At 47.1% G+C, this 27,937-nt stretch overlaps 1 protein-coding gene across 33 annotated transcripts; it reads left to right on the forward strand.

Annotated features, from left to right (window-relative positions):
* Positions 1-27,937, forward strand: Tpm1 (tropomyosin 1). 33 transcript variants are annotated; one of them, XM_087198957.1, is made up of 10 exons: positions 1-268; positions 923-1,377; positions 12,554-12,687; positions 15,901-16,018; positions 17,430-17,500; positions 17,755-17,830; positions 18,770-18,832; positions 19,251-19,320; positions 20,796-20,874; positions 22,280-22,565. In XM_087198957.1, the coding sequence occupies exons 1-10, from the start codon at positions 16-18 to the stop codon at positions 22,281-22,283; spliced, it is 1,323 nt and encodes a 440-aa protein (XP_087055083.1). In that variant the 5' UTR covers positions 1-15; the 3' UTR covers positions 22,284-22,565. The 33 variants fall into 33 exon arrangements, with proteins under 33 accessions (XP_087055083.1, XP_087055082.1, XP_087055085.1 ...); XM_087198956.1 differs by lacking the exon at positions 17,755-17,830 and adding an exon at positions 18,268-18,343; XM_087198963.1 differs by lacking the exons at positions 17,755-17,830; positions 20,796-20,874; positions 22,280-22,565 and adding exons at positions 18,268-18,343; positions 27,108-27,937 and having other exon boundaries at positions 69-268; positions 923-1,048; positions 1,252-1,377.

Consider the following 27,937-nt stretch of genomic DNA (forward strand, 5'->3'; position numbering starts at 1 on the left):
TGGCTGTCTTGAGGAATGCGGTCGCCCCCTCGGGAAAGTACATATCTGGGAGCGGCGGGCGGCTCCGCGCTCGCACTCCGGCTCGGCCGCCCCTGCGCGCTCGCCCGCTCCCGCCGCTCGCGCCGCAGCCTCCGGGCCCCTCGCCGCCGCCGCCATGGACGCCATCAAGAAGAAGATGCAGATGCTGAAGCTCGACAAGGAGAACGCCTTGGACCGAGCCGAGCAGGCGGAGGCCGACAAGAAGGCGGCGGAAGACCGCAGCAAGCAGGTCCGCGCCTCCCGGCTGCGCGCGCGCCCTGCTGGCTCGGGAGCCCCTGGAGCCGAGCACGGCCCCCCTGCCGCCCACCCTGCTGACTCGGGGAGAAACGGGGAGGGAGGGCGCGAGGCTGGCTCGCTCTGACTTTCCAGTCTGCGGACTTCATCTCCCTTCTCTGCTTCCCGAGGTCCGCGAAGCCCGTTCAGCTCCTAGCAGTACTTGAGTCTCAAGACGGGGATCGGTTTTGGAAGGGGAGGGAGGGGGACACTGGTCCCTGGGGACCTTTGAAAGAAAGGCAGGGAAGGGGCAAGGACTCAAGTCTTGAAGGTGTTAGAAAGCCTTTGGACTTTGGGCTGGTTCGGAAAAAGAACCTGGACCTGGGACCGAAACTTTGGGAGAGGAGAGGGGAGCCCTGGAGTTGGGACGGGAGGCCGGGCCGACGAGCGGCGCTTTTGTGCGCCCCGAAGTTGTGTCGCCCGGGAGGGGGAGTGGCGGGTGGGCAGAGAAGCGGTGGCCGCTCTGGGGGACCGGAGGTTACCCGGGGTCCCGCGAACCCCAACTCGGCGGCATCCCAAGCCTGAGGGATCCCAGCCAACCTGGCGCCCGTGTGTTGTGTGTGTGTCTAACACCCGGTCCGTGCCGCCGCCCGCCGCCCGCCACCCTCAGCTGGAGGAGGACATCGCAGCCAAGGAGAAGCTGCTGCGGGCGTCGGAGGACGAGCGGGACCGGGTGCTGGAGGAGCTGCACAAGGCGGAGGACAGCCTCCTGGCTGCCGACGAGGCAGCCGCCAAGGTACCCGGGGCGCGCGGCACGGCGCGGCGCACGAGCAGCTAACTCTTTCTCTTTCTCTCTCCTTCCCTGCCTCTCCCTGTCTCTCTCTCCTGCTGTCCCTGTCCTGTGGTCTGCGCACCCCCACACCCCCGCCCTGCGGGATCACGCTGCCTGCTGCACCCCACCCCCACCCCTCTGCCCCATACCCCACGGCCAACTCCCAGCTGGAAGATGAGCTGGTGTCGCTGCAAAAGAAACTCAAGGGCACCGAAGATGAACTGGACAAATACTCTGAGGCTCTCAAAGATGCCCAGGAGAAACTGGAGCTGGCGGAGAAAAAGGCCACTGATGTAAGTGCATGCTCACCAGGCCTCGCTCACCTGCTGCCCGCGTGGCCCCTCGGGCGCCACAGGGGACAGCACTGGAGGAGGGCACCAGCACGCAGAGCCCGGCCCAGAGCACTGGATGCACCTCTGCTGCGGCTGCAGCTGCACACATTCGTCTATAGTTCATCCGTTCCTCTTTCTGCTTTTCTCCTCCTCTTTACCCGGTGGGGTGGAGGTGGGTGGGTGAGAGAGAAGCTGGGAGAAGAGAGCAGCAGAAATTCAACTGGGGAGGTGAACCTTGCCTCCTGGTGGCAGAAAAGCTCAGAGGTGTGTGTCATCATCACCAAGGTTTGTGCAAACATAGAATACATAGTTTTCTTAACTTGCTCTCTTTTTGCATCCCCGTGGGTGGGAAGATCTGGTTTTCGGTGGTAGACCTAGTCATAGCGATACTTCTTTAAAAGCTCAGCTTGAGAGTGTGGCACAGGGACGTTGTGAGGCCTCCTTTCTCACTAGGGAAGCTTTAATCCAGCCCTTAAGATCTCCCTGGGAAGATGATACTCGCTTGGGTCTCCAGTCTGAGGGCACTAGCTCCAGAAAGTAAACTGGGAGTTATATATAGCTCAGAGCTTTATATGGTATAGTGAGTGTGCGGCCCCCTGCCCCTCCTGTTTGCCCCACCCCCACCTGTCAACCCTCTGACAATCACACATACTTTTAGGGGTGATGCAGACAGGTCTAAAGCTCTAGGAGCGCTTTGTGCACTGCCCCCTTGGAATCCAAATTGTAGAGCCCACCTCTTCGGCCTCAGAAAGTCAGGCCAAGGGTTAGATTTCTAAAGGACCGACTTCTTTTCACAGCATTGAATTCCATTCTAGAAGCTAATTAAGCCTAGAGGCCCAATTAGAAAAGAATGCCTTGAGAAGTTGGTAGCAATTCCAAGAATGTACGAACACTGGGGGAAGCTGTGCCCAGAAGTTGAACCCCTAGGGCTACAGCAGAAAAAACTTGTGTGTGTGTAAAATGCAAAATCCTGAAGGCTCTCCGGTCTTGAAATCAGTATAGGCTTTTTGTAGTATGAAAAGCTTGAAATGGGTTTCCACGTGTGCTTTGCAAATGAAAGATTCAGATATTGATAGCTTAGATCTGGCAAAAAGAGATTCTCAGTAAAAAGCAAGGCTCCTGGAAAAGGGGGTTTAGATGAGCACGGATTTAGCTGAACCATTTACATTATAAGCTACCTGGCTTTAGAAAAAAGAGCAACCTCCCCCCCACCCCCATATATAATGCTGAGCCTGCTTTGAATAATGCAGATAAGATGTCTGCTCTGTGAGGATGTCTGTCTCCCCCAAATTCTCCAGCGGGACGTTTATTTAGCTTTTTCACAAGAGCTGCTGATAGATCAAGGGGAGATATTCCTTATAAGGAAAAGAATGCAGAGAATTTGAAAATAGCCCACTAAGACTGAAGGCAAGGAGAAAAATGCTACTAGAATCCTTAAGGGAAAAAGAGATGATAATTGTTGTAACTATGTAGTGCTATCATGTCTTTATTGAGAACTCTTGTCTAAGGGGGCCTCAGGGGTGGGGCAGAGATGAAAAAGAGGCTAAAGTCAGCTGTGGGGCGGGGCCAGCAGAGGAGGGAGGTTCTTGAATCTCACTTTCGTTCTTTTTATCCACTGGAAAACTGACCCGAAATAATGGGGACATATACGTGTGTATGTGTGTATATATATACACACATACACACACATATATATAAATTCTTTTACTTACTGTATTGCTCATCTTCCCCTTTAAGACATAGTAAGTGGTTTGGAGACTGTAGGGATGTTGAAGGAGTTTGTAAAGAAATGCTGTATTGGGCCAGGGATTTAGCTCAGTGGTTCTGCCACCCACCTCACAAGTGCAAGGTCCCAAGTTCCATCCTCGGTACCAAAAAAAAAAAAAAAGAAAAGAAAAGAAAAAAAGAAAGAAATGCTGCACTTAGAGTGATCTCTAAATTAGTAAAAGCAGTCAAGATTGGAGGAGGAAGAAACAGATGTCACTAAGGGACAGGTAGGAGAGAAGTCGGCTTCCTTTCATTACTCCCAAGTGTAAAACTTTTTATATTTTTTATTACTACTACTAGAAACATTTTTTAAATTTACCAATGTACTTCACAAATCCTATTCCAGCAGTGGGTTTTTCCTAGTTTAAAAGGCTGTCACTCAGGAGATAGCATCTCTGGTGATTTTGTTTTGAAATTTTATTGGCTTTCCACCTAAGAGAGGCTGGGGGGGCGGGGGGCTGTGTTGCCTCTGGCCCCAGACCCTTCCCAATAATTGTGATGAACCTGATATTTGCAGTATGTGAGTCGTTATCCTCTGTGGGTCTTCCTAAATTAGCGATTCTCAACTTTCTATCAACATAATCACCCAGAGGGGTTTTAAAATTTAGATTAGGTTTTAAAACTTAGATCCCAGCCCAATCTTTGGGACTGAAACCCAGGAGGTAGCTTTTTGTGTTGTTGTTGTTGTTTTTTCAATAACCAGGTGATTCCAACCTGCAGCCAAGCTTGCAAACCACTGTCCTAAACTCTTGTGTAATGACATCAGCTGGAAAATGAACTCACCTAAAACCGAGTTCTCAGGTGTTTGAAAAGCAGGACGTTAGGTCACTCATCGGCCGCTTACCACACTTCGAAGTGTCTGGTAGCTTCCGGCTGCCCCTGGAGGTTTCTCCACGCTGGGTGTGAGGCTCAGGTCTGCGCACTTAGGGGAGGAGCTGCTGGAAACAGGGCGAGCAGCTCCCTCTGCAGGCGGCCGGGGCCCACACTGGCTCTGCGGGCGGGATGGCCTAAGCTTTAAGCTTCCCTTTCCCCTGGGAAAGTGAGTCAGGGAGGCTCGCTGTTAGGGCTCAGGAGGAGTGTCTTGGCGGGCGTGTTTGTGTTTTTTGTTTTTCCCCACATTTAACTCATCAAGGACAGTCTTGAGGGCTCTGTGGCAAAGACGAGAGGTAAAAAGCCTTGCACCTTGGATGCATTAACAACGCAGCGCAAGGAAGGAATAACCAAGGATAGTCCCCAGAGATCGCGTCACCTGGGGTCTTCCAGCTGGTGGCCGGCCTAGGGTGCGGGGCCTGACTTGGGGCGTCTTTTAAAAGCATCCTAGACCTTCGAAAGCCAGGGAAAGTTGTAACCAGAAGGGACCTGAGATTGCGCAGGTGGTGACCGGCCCAGCCTGACTCTTAGAGCCATGCCTAGGTGTTCATTAACTATAGCTGTCTTCGTTTCTTAACTATATAAAGGCACTGTGAAAAGTACTTTGTAGTCATTATTTCATAATTCTCATAACAGCCTTGTGAACTATTATCTTCATTTTTATAACGAAGGGCAGAAAAGTTGATATTTGCCCGAAGTCCCACAGCCAAGTAGGGAGCTGGGAGCCAGATTCCAGCCTCAGAAGACTGAATGTAGGGCAGGAGGTCTCACCTCTATGCTGTGTATGTTAGTGGTTTTCACTTCGTGAGATTGCAGGGGAGTGTTGTGGGTAGGATCTTGTGTACCAGGGTTCTTCACATGGAGGAACCAGCGTTTAAGTCCCTGAATTCAGGCTCCAGTCCCTTCCCTCGGCCTGGCGCGTGGGAATCGGGATTTCGAAGGCGGTGCTCCCGCGGCCAGCAGGCGTCGCCGTCGCCCTTGCAGCCGGGCCCAGTTACCCAGGACGCCGGGGTGAAGTCCCCCCGCACGGTGGCTCTCTGCCTACGGTCCCCAGCCGCATCCCGGGTGCAGCCGCCGAGCGCTCCCTCGCCTCGCGGCCACGAGCATGCGCAGAGCCTAGGGCAAGCGGCGAGCACCCGGTCCGCACCTCCTCGCCCCGCCCTGCCCGCCGCGCCCGCCCCCGGCTGCTCGGCGCCGCCCCGCAGGCTGTGACTTCCGGGCCGCAGCAGTCGAGGAGGGACCTGGGCGAGCTGAGCAGCCGGCGTCCCCCGCGCCGCTGCCCCCCGAGCCGCCGCCCGCCTCGCCATGGCGGGGAGCAGCTCGCTGGAGGCCGTGCGCAGGAAGATCCGCAGCCTGCAGGAGCAGGCGGACGCCGCGGAGGAGCGCGCGGGAAGCCTGCAGCGCGAGCTGGACCAGGAGAGGAAGCTGCGGGAGACCGTAAGGGACCCACCCGGCCCCGACGCCCCCGCTTGGAGGGGTCTCCTCCGGGTCCGCAGCCCCCGGCCCCGCGCCACCACACCTGGCGCACCTGGGCCAGCTGGCGCCGGCTCTGGGGAGGAGCCTTTCGCTTCCTCCTAGGCCCTTTCTCCTTTCTGGCTGGCCCGTGTAAAGTCAGAGCTGCGAGGGGGAGCCAGGGAGGTGCTGGAGAGGTTCTGGAAGCAGTGTTTTCCCGGGAAGGACTCCATCTCCCGGGTGATCGCGGTGGGTCGCCCACCTGACTCTGCGCCGCAGGCTGCATGCTGCGGTCCTTCTTGCCTCTGAGGGTGGGGAGGGAGGAGGTTGCTCCTTTTGGAACTCCGTTCCTTTGGGGAGGGGCGCAAAAAGGTCAAAGGTGTGAGGCACTGCCCAGGGAAACTTTGGGACCTGGGGATGCTAAACTGGCATCGTGGACCCTGTGGTTTCCTGAAGGCTATTTCTCCTTGATTAAGGCTGACAGCCCTGGGTGTTGCGGAGGAGCTAACTTGCTCAGAACGCAGCCCTGTTACCCCACCCTTTCTTAACCAACCCTCTTCCCAAGTTCTCATACAAGGAGATACTCCTGTTACTCAGGCACGAAAAAAGTTGGCTAAATGTCAGCGGTCATTGGCTGTATGCTCTCGCTGGCTTCCCCACCCCCTTGCTCATTGTGATACCTGACTTCCTTTCTTCTGCCAAGGTAAATATGTCCGGCAAACAGGAACAAGAATTCAAAAGGGAGTTTAGGTATTGGGCATTTGTCACTTTTGAGTATGTTTTAAATCAAGATTCTCAAACACCTAGGGAATTTTATGGCAGGCGATAATGTGGTATCCAGCTGTGCTTAGCACACCGAACTGAGTAAATTTTTCTGCTTAAGTATCTGTAATGGTTACATAGCTGCCCATAGAAACTTCCAGCCATGTTTTATATAAGACACAGAGAAGCAAATGAGTCTTTTCAGGGAAAGGCCTAACTAGGAGAAAGTTTCAGGTAAAGTACAGACAGGAATAAGGAGATCCGTGAGCAAAAGATCATTTTCAGGATTTGCCTTTGAAGAGAAGTCAGCACAAGTCCCCTCCATAGATGTCTGAACTTGGCTAGGTGATAGATGAATTACAACTCCCTCTCTGGCTGGCTAGCAGCTGTCCTTGAACAGTTGAAGTCAGTAGAACATAAGAACAAGAACTCTGAGCCGGGGATTTAGCTCGGTGGTTCCGCCGCCTGCCTCGCAAGCGCAAGGACCCGAGTTGGATCCCCGGTACCAAAAAAAAAAACAACAAAAAAAAACAAGAACTCTGGACCCAGACTCCCAAGATTTGAATCCTAGCTCTACCCATCACTAGCTGGAGATAGAGACTTAATGTCCTAATGCCTCTGTTCCCTAAGTGTAAAAAGGATAATAATAATAGCACCTACTGCTGGTTACAGGGTTAGTATGTAAGGAGGTTATGGGGCGAGGCGGGGTGGGGTGGGGGGACCCTCAACACAGCAGAGTCAGGGCTGTGTGTGTTCCCTGCTAGGTGACCCTGCCTCCTCCAGCTCCTCCAACTCCCCACCTAGCAAGGGCTTTTCCAACTGCCCTGCTTGGTTTACAACATCCTAAAACTCCATATAATCAACAGTTTCTCTTGCTTTTCTTTTGGAACTTAAATGGAGAGAGAGGAAGTGGGCAAACTGAAAGGACTGGGAGCGGCAGGAGCATTAGTGATGGAAGTAGCTGAGAAAATGATTCTAGTCCTGTACCCAGTTGCCTTGGGCAACTCTTAGCCTAACAATTGATGCACAAAAGACAAATGATATGAAGGCCACATCATTACTGTGATAATTACCTTTTTTTCTGTGCCTCATTTTTCCAAACAGTGTTCCTCAGATAAGGACAAAACTGTCATTCTTTTGCAGACTTTGTCAAAAGTAGTTTAAGTCATATTTCAATTTTTTTTAATAGTAATTTTTTGAAAACAATCTGAGTGATGGAGCACAGAACCTTGTAACACAGCAACTTGAAGAGAGGGTAAGACCACTGAAGAGAGAGAGACTTTCAAATTCAAAGTTGCTCCTCCCTTCTAGAACTGAGACTTCAGTGTAGCTCATTTAGGTCATTTTTAAAACTAGTTTGGGCTGTGAGTTAAATAACAGTAACAGTTTCTCTTGGCAGCAAAGATAAAGGTTTAATGACAAAGCTATGAACCACTGCAAAAAATATTTGATGGGAAATTTGGATGAAATTCAGATACTCAGAGGTTCAGAAAGGCTGTCATTAATTGGCCCCAGTAAGCCAGCACTTACCTTGGAAAAAAGTAGCTGCCCCTTATTTCCTCCGGATTTGTTTTTCCAAGGTGTGTGGGCCCTCCAGTGTTGGAATGAGGCTACCTTGCTTGATGTAATGGTTGACTGGAGGTCTTGTGACCTACCAGTGTTTTGTTTGTTTTTGTTATTGAAAATAGAAAAAAAGAACCAATCCTCTTTCTTCTTTTGGGGTAGAACCCAGCGAACAAGGGACTTAACAGTTGCAGCCAGTAACTGCTCCTTAATAGGTCACTTTATTAAATCATGGGAAATAACTGGTTTTTAAGAATTTGTTGCCCTCTCCCTCTTTATTTTGGAGGCCTGGAAACTGGGGGTGCCTTTGTTGCTTCACTGGCACTCCCAGAGTGGCTATAAGTGGGACATCTTACTTGGGATTTCCACTTTCATATGTTGGCATGGCAAAGGCTCCACAATGCCTTGTTCGTGCCTGCTCTCCCTTGTTACACAGATGTGCCTCATGAATGATAGGCCTTGGCACAGAGGAGGCCGTGTTTATCTGCCCTCCCAGGAGTACCCCCTAATGTCATCAGTGTTTTTTCACCCTCCCTTTCCTTGCCGTATAAGGGCAGAAGTTTAGTTTGGCTGTAGTTGCCTGGTCTTACACAGCAAGTTGAGTGACATCCTGTCCATAGCTGCAGTTTACATGAAGTAAAAAGACGACCTTTGATCCTCCCATGCTGCAGTCTGTTTCAGGCAGGACTTTGCAAACATATTCCCCAGGATTGGTTTTTAAGGCAATATTATTTCCCTGCCTGTATATCTTCTGAATTGCCTTAACTTTTAAGTAAAAGCTGTTGCTGTTTTTAAGGGTTTTTTTGGTTGTATTGGTTAATACATCTGGATGTCATGAAAATCTTAGGTCTCATAAATTCTTTTTCTTTTCCAGATCTGATACAGAGTAATATTTCACTAAATTGGGATGGGCATGCCCTGAGTTCTATGTAGTACCTTGTTGGGGTGAGGGGCTGGTATGTATGGCCGAGTTTTCTGTGTAGGCTACCAGGCCCTTGTTAGGGATGGGGTGAAGGGTGGTAGTGCTAAGGATGCCCGTGACTTCAGTGTAAGTAACTAGTAGCTGGAGGCAGGGACGGCATGCATCTCTGAGAGTCCTCAGGTTTGGAGCACTGGGTGGTAGTTTACCCATGGATCTGTAGGAAGGCCTCAGTAAGTAGCTTTACTAATGTAGCAGTCTCTGAGTAGATCATTCCACTTTGGACAGCATAGCACTTTTGAAATGTAAGAAACAAAGCATCCCAAACTGAAAGACTTCCTGGGCAGTATTGACACAACAACCCTTGGTAGAAGAATGCTAGCTCAGTATGCAAAGAATGATTTACATTCCTGGAAATAATTTTTTTCTGAGGTCTTGACCCTCCGCAAATGCCTTGTTACCGACGTCTGCTTTTAAATAACAGGTGGCCATTTGGTCGTGGGCTTGGAATGGCAGGGCAACAGCGGGTCTTCCAACTGCCTAGGTGGTATGATGAAGAGTCTTAGAAAACACCTTAGAGAAGCCTCCAAAGTGAGAAACAACATCCAGAAATAAAGCTAGTAGAGGTACCTTGGGAAGAGAGTGCATAATAAGTCAGGGGGAAGAAGTTAAAATGAAAAGAACATGCCTTGATTAAATTATGAAGTTAAACTTTTTGATTTGAAGGAACTGAACAGAATGTCTGTTAGACCAGTCTAACAGGGCCCAGGAAGCCAGCAGAGTTGGGGCTGCCCCAGGGGAGCTTGGGTGAAGATAGAGGAGCCTCGGGCCCTGCTCTGAATCCTGGGCCGGTCAGCATTGAGTTCTGGACTAGAGAGCAAACACCCCACATCCTTATGTGAGCGAGCTGCTCCTCCTTAGTGTTCATTTTCCATTTTATACCCTGCCTTATTTCAAAAAGGTTTGAAATGAAAGACATTTAGTGGCTGATCTTCTCGCGCGAACTGTCTTCCTGCTCAGGGCCTCTGCTCAGGCTCTTGGGGTGCAGTGGGAGCCGGTGGTAGAGAACTCCTACTCTGATGTGAGACGGGAGAGAGACCTCAGGGTGACACCACCAACTCCAAAGCTTCCCTGATGTTCCGGGACATCAAGAGGAGGGTGGCAAGAGCCAGCACCCCGGGAGCCAGGGTGCACATGGCATGCTGAGGCAGAGACCCCTCCCTCCACTGAGTTTTTGCAGAGAGCAGAATGGGCTGCCCCTCAAGACTGAGAGTCTCCAGAGTGGTGGTGGAAGGGTGGAGGGTTGCTTATTTATAGCAGATTCCTGCTCTCCCCCTCTGACCTCCTGAATCAGACTCTCCAGGGACAGGGCCTGGAAGCTTGTATTTTTAATAGGTACTGCCTAATTGATTCTGACACTCAGCCAGAGACTCTTTCAGCTTAAAACACAAACCCAAAAGAGACCCTATTTTGCAGACTTACAGTGGCTCCTTGGGAAGGGCAGCACCTCTCTGTGCACCAGTTCTGACTTTGTCCCCCAGTCCGCATTCCCAGTCTTTCCATGGGTGCTCTGTAGGAGGCCCTGTTGGCCAGTACTTTTCAGGGAAATAACCTATAATGTCAGGGAGTCCAGGGTTTTACAGAATGCTCCTGAAGGAAGACAAGTGCCATATGCAAAACAGCATTTGACAGAGCAGTGCCAAAAATTAAGGGGAGAAGGGTTAGGGGCAGCCAGGGCAGTGAGAGGTTCAGGTGGATTGATTGGGGTGAACAGAGGTGGGAATGAACAGAGCGCCGTCTGTTCTGTGTGGGGGCCAGGTACGTGGGGACCTAGCGACATAGACTCAACTGTTGCCCAGAAGTTTCTCCAGAGTGTAAACAACTGTCCTTCTGTACAAAGTCCTTGAGGTTTGGGTCTATATATAAAATGGAGCCAGGAACTAGTTTGTCACCATTTGTCTGATAGCCCGTAGCATTTACAATGTTATAAAAAAAAAAAAAAGGAGGGAAAGTACTTCTGAATACGTGACTGAGATACTCTGCAGAGGTTTATTTGTTCTTCATTTTTGTTTCAGTTTTCAGGATTGCTTGCTTATCCCCTACCCTAGTGATGGTGAACCTTTTAGAGGTTTCAAAGATACAAACCGCCCTCTGCAGCATGTGTGCCATAGGTTCGCCACCCCTACCCTTCCCTTGTTCATAAAAGGAATAGAATTTAACTAGAAATGGAAAATCAGGAAAAGTGAAGATATCTCACCTGAACCAGAGTATTCCTTTAATATAGTCACCTTTATAGTTTTTCTTTTTAATAGGGCTGAAGATTTTTAAAAGGCAGTTACCTGCACGTAAGAAATTTGTTATCCCTGTGACCTTCACCCTTCAGAAAAACAATTCCAAATCCATAGTCACCTGCCAGGCACTCCTAGCTAGGCCCAGTTACTAGCTATCTGGTGAGAACGGTTGACTTTTGGGGCTGCTTGGGCAGTGGTTTACTAGCAGATGGTCCTTGGATTCTTTTCACATTTACAGGGCTCCTTGCCTCCATCAGCCAGTTGCTCTGCAGTAGTTTTGTAGAGATAAAAGTGTATGTGTTTTCTGTATCTTTCAGCATGGCTGAAGATGCCCCATTCACCTCTCTTCCCAGGATAAAATTTGGCACTTAAAATCTTACCAGTCCAGATAAGCACAAAACTGAATGTTCTCCTTTTCCTTTATTTCGAGGCTGTGACTACAACCTCTCTCTAATTGTGTGTGCATTGTAGTCTGTGTCATGGGTCCATGAAGTACGAAAATTATTTCTGTTTAAATTAGATTGCTTTCACTTACTTGGTTGAGTAGACATTTATTGGGCCCGTAGTCTGCAGAAGACTGATTTTCTGAATGTCAACAGCTTAGAGTTAGGTAAGGAGGACAGAGATGTATGTAGAGAACTATCATGGGTGTCCAAGTATGTCTTGGGATGTTTTGAAAGCTCCCAAGTGTCCTGAAAACCCACCACCACTTGATAAGCACACATCCAAGTGGATGAGGACAAATAAATGGTTCCTAATTAGTAAATTCCATCCCTTAGAGCAGCATGCAGGCCAGTGTCGCAGTATTCTCAGATATATAGTAATCGATGCTTATAGCAGGAAGTAGTCATTGTATTTCCAAGAAAAACATTTTATTGCAAGTAAATCAGTGTCAGTGTAGCTTTTCTCCTTAGGAGTTTGATACATTTCTGGTAGCAACCTTGACTTGTAAGAAATTCCAGTAGACTTAAGTCAAACACACTTGGGAAATTTGTCCTGGCCTTGTTCCAGGGTGACCAGTTAGTTATTCAACAGAGGTTACCAAAAAGGCAGGACAGGGGTGGGGGTTGTCCTGGGTTGTATTGAGTCTCCATATGGTACATATTTTAAAACCACTGAATTTTAAACTATTCAGTTCCTTTATAATTGAGACAGTGGCTCAGAGAAGGAGTTGAATGACAACTCCAGATTCTGAGTTGGGACTGTAGTGCTATTGTTGCACGTGGCTGAGCCTGGGTAAGTCCCGCTGTCTGTGCACATCTCAGGCTCCCAGGGAGCAGGTGGCTATGAGGTGGGTCTCCCAGGTCTGCTCCTGGTCCATCTGTCCAATGAGAGCTGCGTGCTTAAGTTTCCAAGTGCAGTGTTCTCTGTGTAAATCCCTCCCTCACTCTGTCATTGACTAGCGCCTATAATGCGCTTGAAGGTAGCTCACCGCCAGGCCCAGACCTGCTGTCTGAAGGTGCCCCCTCGCTGTCTCCCCAGCTCTGAGGTGCCTCTCATTCTCTCTGCCTAGGCTGAAGCCGACGTAGCCTCTCTGAACAGACGCATCCAGCTGGTTGAGGAGGAGCTGGATCGTGCTCAGGAGCGCCTGGCCACAGCTTTGCAGAAGCTGGAGGAGGCTGAGAAGGCAGCAGATGAGAGTGAGAGGTGAGGCCACCTCGACCAGCCCTCGAAGCACAAGCCTCCCCTCCTGGTTCGGTGCATGGAGGTTTGAGAATTTCACAGCCCTCAGCGAGATCTTCTCCTCCGCTGACCCCATGTATGGTTTGGTTAGTGTTGAGTGTTTAACAGCAGAGCACCTACTGCGGCAAAGCACACAGTACTAAGCCCCAGAGTTATACAGAAGAGAAGGTTCCTGCCCTAACCGAGCTCACTGCCAACAAGAGAGATAGGCACTACTCAGTGGTTCTTTCATTCTTATTGACCAAAGAGCAATTGTGCTTTTAAATAATAACAACTACTTTATTTAAAAATAAGCCTAGAAACTGTAGGCTGTCATTTGTCAGGTGAGGGGGCCTTAGATAGAACAGAAATAAGTTCTGCAGAAGTAAATTGTTTTGGACTGGGACTTAGTACAGATACGACACATGCACACATAGTAATACAGTCAAGTGCTGTTTGTCTCTACTGAGACTTAGCTCTACCAGACTTACTACCCTGAGACCCAGCTTCATGGTAGTAAGGGGAAACCATGGTCCCTATAGTCTGGCAGCACTCATATAATGTGCTCAGCTCTTGAAGCTTCTGTGTTTCTGAAGTGTATTCGAAGCATCCAGAAAGACTCCCTGAGATGAGAGGGTTCTGCTGTAGGGTCGGCATAGCAGGCCAGGGCTCAGAACACTGCATGTGGATCTACCTGTGCTGGGACCTGGGCAGGTGAATGCAGTCGGTCATCTTGTCCACTTTTCCATCTTCAGAGTGAGCCTCTGCTCCCTGCCACCACGTATAGAGTGGCTTCAGGCCTTAGGATTAAAGAAGCTTTTTAATTAAAGTTTTCAGCCCATGCCTAACTGCTGCTTAGCCTTTCTTCACTAACCAAGTGCTTTGGGCTCCTTTAAGATGACTGGTCCTCTCTTACAGTATATTCATAGCATTATTGTTGTGGCCAACTTCTTCCAGGAGTATTTCTGTTAAGTGAACCTTAAAAGCAGTCTTGTAATGTTAGATTGTGAGATAAATATTTCTTCCTGAAAGATTTCTGTTCCATGAACCTTAAAAGCAGTCTCCCAGTGGTATATCATAAGGTAGAAATCATTTGCTCCAGTCCCCTGGTTTCACAAGTGAGAAAACTAGAGCTTAGAGACTGACATCTCCTGCCCAAAGGCTGACAGTATGTTTGTGGTAGGGCCAGGACTAGGACTCAGGTCTCCTAAAATAAATTCTAGTGCTTTATCAAAAACTACTGGTTTATTAATCTTATCGCCTAGTTAAATTTGGTTGAATCAAGGGCCGGGATTTAGCTCAGTGGCCCCGCACCTGCCTCACAAGTGTAAGGTCCTAAGTTCAATCCCCAGTACCAAAAAATTGGTTGAATCTAAATTTCATTTTCTTTTTTTTATAGCAAAACATTTATTGGTACATTTTAGGCATACATAACAATGACACTCATCATAGGGAATTTGCATTCCACCCGCCCCTCAAGCCCCCTCTCCTCCCTATGTACAAAAGCTTTGTTTCCATTTTTTCCTTCTGTTTTCACTTTTTCTCTTGTCCCTTCCTTCCTTTCTCCCTCCCCCCTCCCTTGTTCCCCTTCCCATTTGAACATTTTCTTCCCATTTCCCAACATCTATTATATATTTTAGTCCTTATTTCCACTATTGGTTTCTCACACCAGAGAAACAATGCAGTATATAAACATGTGCATCAGATTTATTTCACTTAAGAGTATGGTCTCAAGGTGCATCCATTTAGCTATAAATGTCTGAAGGTCATCCTTCCTTATGGCACTAGTACTCCATTGTAAAAAAAAAAAACATCATCTTTATCCACATGTCAGTTGATGGGCATTTGGGCTATTTCCAAGATTTAGCTATTACAAACTGTACCACTATAAACATGGATGTGCATATATCAATGTGGCATGATGCTTTTAATTCTTTCAGGAAGATCTCAAGAAGAGGAATCGCTGGGTCAAATGAAACCTCTAGTTTTAGTTTTTTGAGGAATCTCTACACTGATTTCTATGGTGGTTGCACCAGTTTACACTCCCACCAACAGTGAAGAAGGGTTCCTTTCTCCCCAGAGCTCTGCCAGCATTTGTTTTTGGTTGATTTCTTTTTCGTTTGGTTTTGTTTTTGGTTTTTGTGGGGTTTTTTGTTTGTTTTATTTTTTGGCAGTACTGGGGATCAAACTCAGGACCTTGTGCTTGAGAGGCAGGTGCAGAGCCACTGAGCTAAATCCCCAGCCCTATTGGTGGATTTTTTGATAGCAGCCATTCTTTCTGGAATGAGATCAATAAATATAAAACATTATAGTAACAGAGCCAAGGACAAAAACCGTATGATCCTCTCAATAGATGCAGAAAAAGCTTTTGACAAGGTCTAACACCTGTTCATGATAAAAACCCTACAGAAAACTGGTATGGTCTTTATCTGAATCTGCTAAAAGCCATCTATGACAAACCAAGATTTCATTTTAACATGACTTGTTAGTCCATAAATCTATAAAACATCACAGATGAATTAATATTTTATGAAATGTAACATTGTGCTATAGGATCCATTGTGCACCTGAGTGTAAAAGACAGCATTGCTCCTGTCTCCCAACACCTCTATTCGGAGAGGATTTGATTACAGGCAAAAACTTGGTTTCTTAGCGAAAGAGCTCAATTGAATCTGTGCACCCATTTTTACAGGTCTGAAATGGTCAGTACCAGCAGTTTCCTGTGGGTTGGTGCAGTGTTTTTGCTAGTAGTTAATGGGGAAAGAACCTTCTTTGTAGAAAGAGGTACATGAAGATAAATTTGCTTTTGTTATAGCTTTGCTGCATTTTGAAGCTGAGACTTCTTCCCTCAGGAAATTACCAAGTCCATTGTGTGTTTAACAAATGGAGTGTGTCGGCTTCCGTGTCTCCATGCCTCCCAGATTAAACAGGACCCTGACATTGTACCTTTCGTTTAACATTAGGCGCCTGGACAGTTTCACCAGTACCCGAAGTGTGAGGTTTCATTCATAATGAACAGAGAGAAAAGTGGGTCTTATGTGTGCCTTAGCTCTGGAAAGTCTTGCTTCATCGTTCGGAAAATAAAAGTAGCTCTGTGCTCTTCTGGTCTGCCACATGCCACGAGCCTCACAGACCGCGTATGAGTTTGGGGCGGTCACCTCTACATCTTGGGTTTTCCTGCTTGTGTTTCTTTTCCAGAGGAATGAAAGTCATTGAAAGCCGAGCCCAGAAGGATGAAGAAAAGATGGAAATTCAAGAGATCCAACTGAAAGAGGCCAAACACATTGCTGAAGATGCCGACCGCAAGTATGAAGAGGTCAGATTCTGGGGCCCAGAATCTTGGGGATTCCCAGCAGTGGCCTTTGGGGAGCAGCATACAGCCTTGATTCTTGAGTGAAGCAGTCTGCTTCCTTGGTAGAAATGAGTGGTTTTGAGAAGCAAAATCCCTTTGTCTCCAGAACATGGTTCTCCATTTGATCCTGCTGGAGAACCCCAGGCTTTGTCACGAAGCTAATCAACAGCACTGGGGAGAAGGATCAAAACTCCCCACCCCACCCCAAAAGACCAGCAGGAAAGAGCCTTGGGCCCTTGGGAAAGGAGGTTCATGCTGTCGTAGTGCAAGTTATTCTTCCCAGTGTCCTTCCCTGGGAGGGCCACACAGCTGCTCAGTAGATTCACGGAGGCCTTTCCTCCAGGGTGTCGGAAACCCACGGCCAACACAGCTGCTCGGGTGGATCAGTTCCTGCTCATGTCCACATGAAAACCACCAGGGAGCTAAATGTGGTGGTCCAAGGCTGTAATTCTAGCTACTCAGGAGGCTGAGGCAGGAGGAGTCCAAGTTCAAGGCCAGCCTGGGCAAGTCAGCAAGACCTTGTTCCCAAATTTAAAAAGGGGGCTGGAAATGGAGCTCAGAGGTTGAGTGCCACTGCACTGCAAGACCACAAAAAAGAAAACCACCAGTGTCAGCAGGCCTGACATGACTACTGAAGTTTTAGTTTTTTTCTTTTTTGTATTTTGTCAGGGCTTCCCGCCCTTCCCCTTTGACTATCTCCAGATTATGTCCCCACTGGCTTTGAACTGCTTCCGAGGATCCTGTAGTCTCCTAGGTTCTTTCTCCACTGAACCCAGATTTGACATTGTTAGTCCTTTTACCACCTGATCACACATCAACTTCTCCCACCTTTTATTGGCCTCCACAAGAAGGATGCTGGCATGCAGGAGATCTTAGTTTTCTTTTCAGTGAGGATTTTTGGGGTCTTTTGGTACCAGGGATCGAGCTCGGGACCTTGCACTTGCAAGGAAGGCGACAGAACCACTTAGCTAAATCCCCGGCCCTCAGTGGGGTTGTTTTGTTCTGTTTTGTGTTTTTTTGGTGGTCTCCACCTTTTCAATATAAAATGTGTCTTGTCAAATCCTGCTGTTTTTGAGAATGCAGTTGTCATGTCTCTCCCTCATTCCATTCTTTGGCTGCTATGTAACTATACAAACGCAGCTGGGTCAGACTGTTGGGACCCTGCACCGTAGCTGTCCATTCTGGGTCTTGTAGGTGAAGCCTGTGGCCTGCTCCCACCTGCACCCCTAAGGGGGAGTCTGCCGGGATGAAGAGTGTCCGTTTGTAGGTGGAAACCTTGGGGGGACTGATGCACCTAATCCCCCCAACCCCCGCAGCCTCCTGTGCAAAACACACAAGCCCCACCGAGTCCGTGTCCTTGCTTTTCCTGCTGCAGGTGGCCCGTAAGCTGGTCATCATTGAGAGTGACCTGGAACGCGCAGAGGAGAGAGCCGAGCTCTCAGAAGGGTAAGCGGGCCGGTGACAGGAGGCCACGTGTGGGGTCCTGCGGAGCAGTGACTAAACAGCATGACCATCTGGCAGCTGCACATTTACCTGTCTCAGCTCCGGGCTCCTCTTATGCTCATTTGTTGCGGATGAGCCGCGAGTATGGAACACAGAGACTCATGTGGGGTGTCTGTGTGTGAATGTGTGTCACTGCATGCCTTACCTGCACACTGATTTTGTGAATGGCCTTGTGCATTTCCTGTGTCCACTAACAGCCAAGTTCGACAGCTGGAAGAACAATTAAGAATAATGGATCAGACCTTGAAAGCATTAATGGCTGCAGAGGATAAGGTACTGATGGCTCACGTGTGGTTTTAGGTTTAACCGCAACCCAGGCATCTCTCAGCTTCCAATGCCTACTGGTTGGTTTGGTGTAACGACTGCACCTTCACTACACCCTTGGCTATCTATATCTTGCTTTAAGTGCTTTCTCTTGGTCCTTTATGCTCCTTTGTTTTCCCTTCGTAAGTGCTCTCTGGGGTGGCCGAATAAGAAGCCAAATTATCACTCTTCAGCGATGTTGGATTTTGTCACCCTGCCTTTCCGTGTCTCGAGGCTGGAGGGCAGTGTCCACAGTGAAACCGACATTTCCAGAACTGATGGTTTGGCTCCTTTAAGGCAGCCCTTCATCTGCAGGACTTGGTTCTCACTTTTTCCCATCCTCCTTTTTCTCTCCTCCTTCCTTTGGCTTGTCTCCCACCCTTTCTGCCTCTGATCGAAAACATTAGCAAATGTGCCGAGCTTGAAGAAGAATTGAAAACTGTGACGAACAACTTGAAGTCACTGGAGGCTCAGGCTGAGAAGGTAGGCCCAGAGCACAGCATGGGGAAGTCACTTTGTAAGGCCTGCTCGGAAGAGGCCGTGCCAACGAAACTAGCAGCACAGTCGGCAATTTGAGTAAAGGGCAGCGTTTGGAGAGGCCTTCCTGATGATGGCTGGATAACAGTTTCTGAATTTTCAAACTAGACAATGTATTTTATGGTGGGTATGTGAGTTGCCAATTTAATCTCAACCAAGTGCCGAGGGGATAAGTTGTCTCGTTCTTATCCCATGTAAAACAATAGGCAAGAAAGCAGAGAATGCATAGTCATTGCCATTTGATACTAGAGGCTCTGTTACTTGTAGGAGAGCCTTAACATCTGTTAGTGGAGCTGGCACGTTCTTTTGTGTTAGAAGTTGTGTGGACAGTGAGCCACAGCCTGACATCTGGAACGCTCTTTCTAATTACAGTACTCGCAGAAGGAAGACAAATATGAGGAAGAGATCAAGGTCCTTTCTGACAAACTGAAGGAGGTAATCTAATGAGCATTTTAGATGAAGCAAACTCGATTTTAATTAAATTTCTGTCCTGGAGCTGGCCAGGGCTCTTATTATTTTAAAGTCACTAAACCGAAGTCAAGGATATTCTGAGATAGTCTGGGAGAAAATACGCTGTTAGCTGCCATTGCTGATGGTAGTGACTAACTGAAAGGTCGTTTCAGTCCCATTTCATGGGTAACCTGCTTGAGTTTCGTTCTCTAGCTTTCCCTATTTTTTGTTTTTCAATTTTTTTGGGGGGGGGGGATGGTACTAGAAATTGAACCCAAGGCCTTCACGCTTGCCAGGCAGGTGCTAGGCCCCTGATTTACATTCCTGGCCCCTTTCCCTCTATTATAGCTACTGGAACTGTGAAACTTCCCAACTTTGACTCAAATAAATTAAATCATTGCAGGCTGAGACTCGGGCTGAGTTTGCGGAGAGGTCAGTAACTAAATTGGAGAAAAGCATTGATGACTTAGAAGGTAAGATCTTAAATTTAGTTCAGTCCTAATAGTTGCATACTGACCTGGAAAAACGATCATCAATTCCATTGCATCCACCTCAGCGAACATCTGCTCTCTCACACTCTCTTCCCGACTGTCCTCTGGGGTTTTCACCTGTGGCTCTTAAACTCTTGGATCTGAAACCTCAGCCACCAGACAGCACCCGTCTCTGTAATGACAGTTGCCATGCAGCCTTCATTCATGCTCCTCAGCATTGTGGCAGGGTTGTTTTTCATTCTGAGCAAGGTGCTTTCTTCCCGGCAAGAATGGCTATGGTATATTTTGTGTCTTTAGCAGAACCTTCTTATTGTTAGAATGATGTGGATTTGATTTAGACACAGCCTGTCTTCTTCCAGGGGTGAATTCAGTGGAAGTGCTTGGGGTTTTTTAAGTCCTCCATTAATAAAACCTTTTATATCCTAAAAGGATGGGGAATAAGAATCAGTAGGCATTGTAGTTTGAGATTATGTTCACACATTTCTCCCCTAAGGCATCTGGGTTTTATTTGCCCACTCTTTCTCACAGTAATCCTAAATTATGAGCTCTGAGGCCTGTGAAGGGTTAGCTGGGGCAAAGAAAAACAAACTATGTGTCCCAGGCAGAAGGGACTGGAGGTTGTATGGATTATAACTAAGATAGCAGGGAAGAGAGAATGACAGATGGTTTCAAAACAATCTCCCCGTGCGCAGGAAAGTATGAAACCTACATCATTACAAAATACATTGCAGACTTCACCGCTACCACCATAAAAAGTGCGACTTTTTTCTTTTGGTACCGGGGATCAAACTCGGGACCTTGCGCTTGCAAGGCAGGCAGCAGCACCACTGAGCTAAATCTCTGGCCCGCAACTGTTTGTTTTTCAAGCTCCTTGGACCAGGAACATGCAGCCTGCGTAGGAAGACCAGGGGTGTCATTAAAATGACACTAAAAACAATCAGTATCTCGGTGTAGTTTGGTCACGAAGTCAGGGGTTTGAAAGTGGGGCTGGATAAGGGTTACAGGCTATAACCGCAAACTGCCCTTCCAGAACACTGCCGTTAGGTAGTTTTTCCATTGTTTATAGCTGCAGGTAGCTGACTGCTGTGGCATAATTAAAATCCAGTTCTGTAAAAGGAAAGATGTTCCATTACGTACCAGGAAAGACAGCCTCCTGTGGTTTTGTTTAGGACTTAACGTGGTTTACTGATATACCTACCGTATTTGCTATGATTTTCATGTTGAGTCTTTCACATTTTACTTTCTAATGGGTTTTGTTCTCTTTGTTTTTGTTTCAATTTATTTAAAATCAAAACGCACGCCTCCTGCTCGGGCCACCTGCTGCGGCACCAACCCCTCCATGCATTGCCCTTTCTTTGCTGCTGGGTCGGGGTGGCACCTGGGCCGCCCCACTCACCCTCCATCCCTTGGTCACTCTCCATGCCCTTGCACCTCTGCCTTCCACTTCCTGGTCATAGACGAGCTGTATGCTCAGAAACTGAAGTACAAGGCCATCAGCGAAGAGCTGGACCACGCTCTCAACGATATGACTTCCATGTAAATGTCCATGCACCCTGCCTGCTTGCATCCGCGCCCTCGTGCTTGTGTGATAAACGCCACCACCCCCTTCCTCTCGCGATCTCCATCCTGGTGCCTTTCTGTTTGCTTTCTCACATAACCTAGGATAGTGATTTTTTTTCACATTGTACTAATATAAAGGCCAAGCTAGACTAAGTCTGTACAAACCATTTGCCTTTCAGAACCCTTTAGTATTTCCTAAGTGCTGAACTAGATCGTTCCCCCTTAGCAATGACCTAGAATGTGAATGACCTTGAGCACTATTCTTTTAAGACATTAAACTAAGACTCCAGTAAAACCAGAAGGCTGTGCAGTAGTGCAGGAACTTCTAAGACATCAAAGTTGATTTCCTGAGGCTCTGAAGTACAACATGATCATTTTCATAAAAGAAAGGTAAATTAAAAGAAACCTAAAGTATCAGCTGATTGAGGAGCTGAGGAAAAGGAAGTCATCATGACCAAGCATAACCTAGAGAACACTTCCATAAACGGTCATCTTTTTCTCACTTGCAAGAATTCTGCAGGCAAGGGAGCCCTCTGCCGAGAAAGCCAGCCTTTAGTTGTCTGTGTCTACATCGCAAGGAATTACAATACTCACAGTAAACATTTTGGCCAGTAAAACACAATGCATACCATGTGAATTTGGGTGTTAATGGCCCGGACTCTCATGAGGCAGTCACAGCAGCAATAGCAGGTCACCTTGTTCTCATGAGAAAACTGTTACTCACACACAACTAATGTCCGTATTACTAACCAAGTGTGGGTGTTATCTTGTTAGCTCCTTTAATTCTAACCTGATACCACACTGGATTCTGGATTCTACACTAAACTGGATTCACACTAAAGCCAGAAGTGCCCCTTTCTGCTTTTTACCCATGAAGAAAAATAGTGGCTTCAAGGTGTGGCATTGTGCCTGCTGCCTTGGAGGTTATGGAATCCCCCCAAGGAAGGACAAAACCCTTAGAGACAGGACTGTCACCGTGGGAACTAGAGAGCAAGTGTCTCCTCCCTCATTTGTAAATGAGGGGTGGCTCCCAACATCTGTCTCTAAGGTATTCCCGGTGCTAAAATGGGATGATTTGATGTGGAAAATGAAATTTCAACATCCTAAAAGTGGGGCTCAGCTCCACATTTGTTTTTCAATTTTGCTTACGGCGTCTTCCTTGCGTTTGGCCACTGACAGCCTCGTGGGCCCGGCCCAGATGCCGGTGGTTGTGCGCTTGTGCCCCAGGATGGGCCTTCCCCGAGGGCGCGGCTGGCTGTGGGTTTTGCATGTCTGTTGCTTGCCTGGCTGTCAGTGCTGCCTTCATCTGTTAGTTTGGTTTTCCTTTTTTCCATTGTGCCACTTTTTTTTTCTTTATCTCCAACCTTTTGTCTTCGCGCAGATAAGTTTCTTTGCTTCACTTCTCCCAAGACTCCTTCATCAGGCTGGATGTCCCAACTCTCTGAGCTCTGCATTTGTCTCTTCTCCAGCTGATCCTGGTTCTTTCCTCTAGCACACGCCTTAGGGCCAGGCACATACTGTGCTTTCTATTGTATAGTCAGTTCCAGTGTAAAATAAACACTGTGTAAGCTGTTTCTGTTTGCTATTCTTTATATCTCTTATTTATTGATGTTTTCATTTCACCACTGAATAAAACCACAGTTCTGCTTCATGCATATCAAGGTTAATTTTTGACTTCCTCTTTGTTTTTTTCCCTTTTTCATTCTGAGCATCATACATTAATGTCAAGGTTTTGAATGCAGTAGTTCCTTCTGGAACTTTTAAAAATAATGCCCAGAGCCGGGGATTTAGCTCAGTGGTTCCGCCGACTACCTCGCAAGCACAAGGTCCCCAGTTTGATCCCCGGTACCAAAACAAAACGAAACAAAATAATGCCCATGTCTGCATCCCTCTGAGAGTTTTGGTTTCCAGAAGCTGTAGTGAGGCCCAGGCAGGCATCTGTGGTTTTTAGGAATTGTGAAGGCTCCAGCGGGCACAGGGGGCAGGGCTCGCTGGGAACCAGGAGATGTGGCTGAGCAGTATCTTCCTTTGCCTAGGTTTATATTGGGCTGTGTTGCTAGGTAGAGGACTCGGCTCATAAGGGATGACCACACAGCTCTCCAGCTATATTAGAAAAGGTAAAAAGAAGTTGGATTCAAATAGTGCAGTTTGTGGTTATTGTTAGTCATCCTTGTATAGCACAAAGATGAGTTCAAGCTTTTTTTTTTTTTAAGTATATTCATTACTTAGGCACCTACATGTTGATCATGAAAATGACCCCTTAGGTTTTCTAAATATAATTGCTGTGTTGGGTCATGGTTTATTTTTGTGCTTTTAAAGGATACCATGTATTCTTTAGGGAGGATTGTACCTATATAACCATTATGTTTAATAGGTGGTCTTTCCTCTTATTTGTGGGCATTTAAAAAATACAGCCATTACTGTTGATTCTTCCCCGCCGCCGCCACCAATAATCTTGGTGGAAACTATTCAGAATACAGTTGTTTTATTTGTACTTCATAACAGCAAGTGAGTGATTTTTCTTTTGTAACCGCAGAATTAGATAGAACATCAAAATCACCACATTTCTCCTTCCTAAACAGTCTGGCTCTATTTCTTCTGTATTTTAAATGTGGGAATCCCCATCTGCCTTGGGTATGGTGTGTGCTCACCCCAAACGGCTGATATACCACCATACTCCATTTGGATGGACTCTGAATGTAGTGTCAGTCTACAAAGTCTTAAGAGCAGAGACAAAATAGTTTTTTAAAAGAAGGCTATGAATTAAAGAATTTTAGTAATGCTGTGGTAGGCTTTTTAAAATTTAGAACCTGGATAATGTCTCTCCCTTGATTACAAAGCCTTCTGAAAATTAATGGTTGTGTTTTCCTCAGGGCCCTCAGGCCTGTTTTTGACCATGATTCCTTCCTTGTTCCTTTTTAAATTGAGAGCAATGGAGGTGACCCCTTCTCTGAGTAATCCTGTCCCAGACAGAATGATAACTCTGAAAGCTCTGCCGAGCAGAAGTCTGGTTAAGTGTGGAGGTGCAGCTGTTTCTGGGACTCCTTCCAGAGACTACACATGTTCTCTCTACGTATCCTGTCCAAAGGAAATGGGAAAGTAATAGATCAGCACGGCAAGTGTTGAATAACCTCAGGAGGATGAACAGCAAGTTGAGTTTATCGAGAAATTGTTGGGAGTTCAGGCTTCTTCTAGTCCAGAGAACCAAGCCATAGCTTCAGCTGCTGCCAGAGGCTCAGTTGGATCAAACCAGAAACATTGCTGACCCTGGACCCCAGAGACATCTGGGATTCTGTGTAGAACCAGAGGAAAGCACTTCCAAATATACAGAGGAACACATAGGCACACTAGCTGACGGAGAGCAGGCCCAGAGAAGGCTGAGGTAGGGACCATTGTCCCTTGTAAGCTGAATTAACACTAGCCCTCTGGGCTCCCTAGGGTTTCCCCAGAGTGCTCTGGTTCCTATTGGGGCAGACATTGGGCTCAGCAAACAGACATCCACCTACCCATGGTGGCTTTTTCCTGGGACAGTAATGTAAATGGAGTACCAGGGTTCAGGCTTTGCAACCCCCAAACATATGCACCATGACAGATACTAGGAGGCTGGGGCGGGGGGGTGATAGATGCACCGGAAGCCTCTGCCCCTCACAAGCTGGAAAGAGATGAGTGAAGTGATTTTGAACTGGTAGATATTGTGCAGTTTGAGCCAACAAGGAACAGGAAATAATTGGGACTGGGAGCCACCTGTAGGAGCTGTCAGTGACAAATACATGGAACAAATTCTGTGACTAGAATCATGGAAAGAATTAAGTTCATGAATCGAGGTACCACTGTATTCAGAAAATGTGGATGATCAAAGAGGAAAGGCAGCAGATGTTGAGCATAGCATGTCATAGTGAGTTAATAAACATAATGACTACAAAGTACTTTCCCCATCTACCATTTAAGAGAGAAGGTTCACAGGAGAACAGCTCAGTTTTCCAGTAGGCCTGGGGCTGTAATCGGCATGTTTTCCCCAGGTGGTAGGATGTTTAGCCTTCCCAGAACTTAAAGATTTCGAGGGTCTGGCCGTCAGTGCCGTTCAAAGCAGTCATGCACCCCAGCTGGTCTTGGTAGGTACCAGCCTCTTGTTTGTCATTAGATGTCCTCTGGATCTTCCTGTATAGACTGAGACTTGGGGTTGGCTTCCGTGCAACTTGAGCAGACTGCATGTCAGTATGGTAAATTTCTGTCATGCTGGTCTTAGTGTACATTCTTGAGGTTTTGTTCATGTAGGCACCTCCATGAGTAGCAAACGTGAATGCCATCCTCTTGAAGTAAACAGATAAATTGTAAATCAGTGTGGGTGAAGATAAGAAGATAAGCGCTTGTTCTTTTCCTGTTTGGATCAGGTAACACTCCGTCAAAGTTGGACAAGAATCCAGAATCTACCCTGACTCCTGGTGATCGGGGGAAGGACAGGGAGCTTAATTGTGTATTCTGAAAAATTTGTGCTGCAGAAGCAGTAGACCCAGTTGGTTCATGAGTGGGAAGCCTGCACCATGAGCAGAGAGGAAGGGGTTCTGGGCGAGTGGGCAGAAATGGGCTGGTCAAGGTCTCCCCTAGGATGCTGTAAGCCCTAGTGAGGGTGGCTGACAGGTGGGCTCGCCACCAGCCTGGCCTCTGTTCCCAGATCTGTGACCCAGAACTGCATGTGCACGTGACTTGGCTCGCAAGGTGGTTTTTAGTGAGGTACAAGAGGAACATTCACTCTTTCTCCTCTCCTGTGCCTCCCTTTCCCTTCCCATCAAGAGCAGAATTCTGCGCTTCCTTATTCAGCCAGGCCCTTTACCGTCCACCCTTGCAGGGCACAGGACAGATGGCCACGGGGTAAAGGTAGAATGCTTAGCACGGGGCCAGTTGCTGTCCTGCCCGAGGTACATCTCTGTGTGCTCTGTCAACTGCCTCTCACCATGTCTGGCTAACCTCTCTTCTTTCTGCCTCCTCTCCTCTGCTAACGTGCTTGCTGACCGGTATAGATCAACTCTACCAGCAACTTGAGCAAAACCGACGCCTAACTAATGAACTAAAGCTGGCCCTGAATGAGGATTAAAGCTTAAATGTGAAAACTAGGGCTGAATTCTAGGAATAAGAGCCCATGGCAGGACATCTAAGACTGTCCAACCTTCGACTACTAGGGTTGAAAGCCATTTGCTTTCTCCAAAAATTCAAATGAAAGGAATTGGCTGCAGGCTGTTCTGGCCTGTATTTCCCTCTCTGTAGCTGGAACAATTAAGTTCTCTTTAATATCAAACATCTTTTATGGTAAAATACACATGTGTATGGATAAATATTTAGAACAACCAGTTCAACACTCTTCTTTGAACTGATACATAATGAGAAGCAACAGATTTTTTTTTTCTATTCCCCACAGAGAACTGAGTACTGCTTTACATCTATATATAAGATATATGATATATTACATGTACTCCTAACTCCTTCCTATCTGGTATAGTGTTTGAAGTATGATTAAATGTGCTTACACTTGGGCAAAATAGCTTTTGAAAGCAGGAGCTCATGTTAGAAGTCCCTGGTTGTCTGAAAGGTAGGCTTTATTCGGTTTAACAGTGTTGTTTCAATCTGGTGAGAATGTCATGCTAATAATAGAATACTTTAAAAACATTAAGAGAATGTCCTAATGAAGTGTGCATGAAACATGTTGATGACTGCTCACGAGCAACAGAAATAAATCATTTCAAAAGTTGTCAGAAACCTATCCATGTCATCGTTGTTTTCTGCGAGGTTGTGTTACAGTGCAACTCCCAGACCTTTAACTGCCCGTAACTGCAAAGTGTCTGCTGGTACCATCTTAACTTCTCCAGTTTGTATAATGGTGTTGCAAGCTATTTGGGTTTTACCTCTGCCTGTTCCCACGGCACACAGCTGGTGAACCTTCACCAAAGCCACCCTGCGTTTGATTCTCAGGGTGGGTTGCTGGTGACGGTGCCCCAACTGTGCCGAGAGCCTGTAGTGCCTGTGGCTCTATGGGGTCAAAGACCTCTTTCCCCTTCTTAGATCTTTGTCTGGAAATGAGTAATGCCTTAAAAGCATGCGTAGTTCTAATCATCTCATCCTGTGTTTGTGATTGATGTTTGCCTGCCTAAATGTACAAACCGCCACTGTGTCCAAAGCGCAGCTATTCATGACTTAATTTTCTAATCCCACCACAGAGAAAGTGGCTCATGCCAAGGAAGAAAACCTTAGCATGCATCAGATGCTGGATCAGACATTACTGGAGCTAAACAACATGTGAAAACCTCCTTAGCTGCGGCCACATTCTTTCATTTTGTTTTGTTGTTTTGTTTTGTTTTTAAACACCTGCTTACCGTGAAACTCCTTAAATGCATTTTTGTTTACTTTTACCACTGTCACAGAACAAAGTACCGGCTAGAGCAGGGGGCGGGGAAAACACAAAGGCAAGCCTATGTCAGGGCGAGAATGGTTTAAATGTGCCATTTCCCAGGGCGATGTTGCCACACTTCGTAGCGTTTAGCCACACAGTTTGCTTAACCCGTATAGGAATCCTCACTGAATCAGAAAGATTTCCACTCACAGTGCCAACGATAGGGGCAACGGGAGGATGGATGTTGGAGACACAATCAGGTGTGGATTGGTGCTACTTGAAACAAAAGGTCCCCCTGTGGTCTTTTGTTCAATATTGTACAATTCAGAATTCTGTCCAACACTAATTTATTTTGTCTTACTACGAGATGAGACTTTGGATCCCAGATACCTGTGTTCACTAAGGCCAAGGGTTCGAAAGCCATGCTGCTCTTTTAAGGCAACGTCCTTTCTGACTGCCACACTTGCAGCTCGTTACAACTCTGTAGAGTAGAACTCCATGTGGATTTCCACTCTTTCCAGATCTCCATGTTAAAGTGAAAGATTTAGGCACTACATAAAATTGGTGAAGAAGAAACATTTTCTTAAAAATTATAACTATATGTAAACATTGTATAATGATGTGGAATAAAATGCACAGTTTAGGACATTTTCTAAA

This window comes from Heterocephalus glaber, unplaced genomic scaffold, assembly GCF_053883595.1.
Source record: "Heterocephalus glaber isolate CG9 unplaced genomic scaffold, H.glaber_assembly_v1.0 deba00001689, whole genome shotgun sequence".
Lineage (NCBI taxonomy): Eukaryota > Metazoa > Chordata > Mammalia > Rodentia > Bathyergidae > Heterocephalus > Heterocephalus glaber.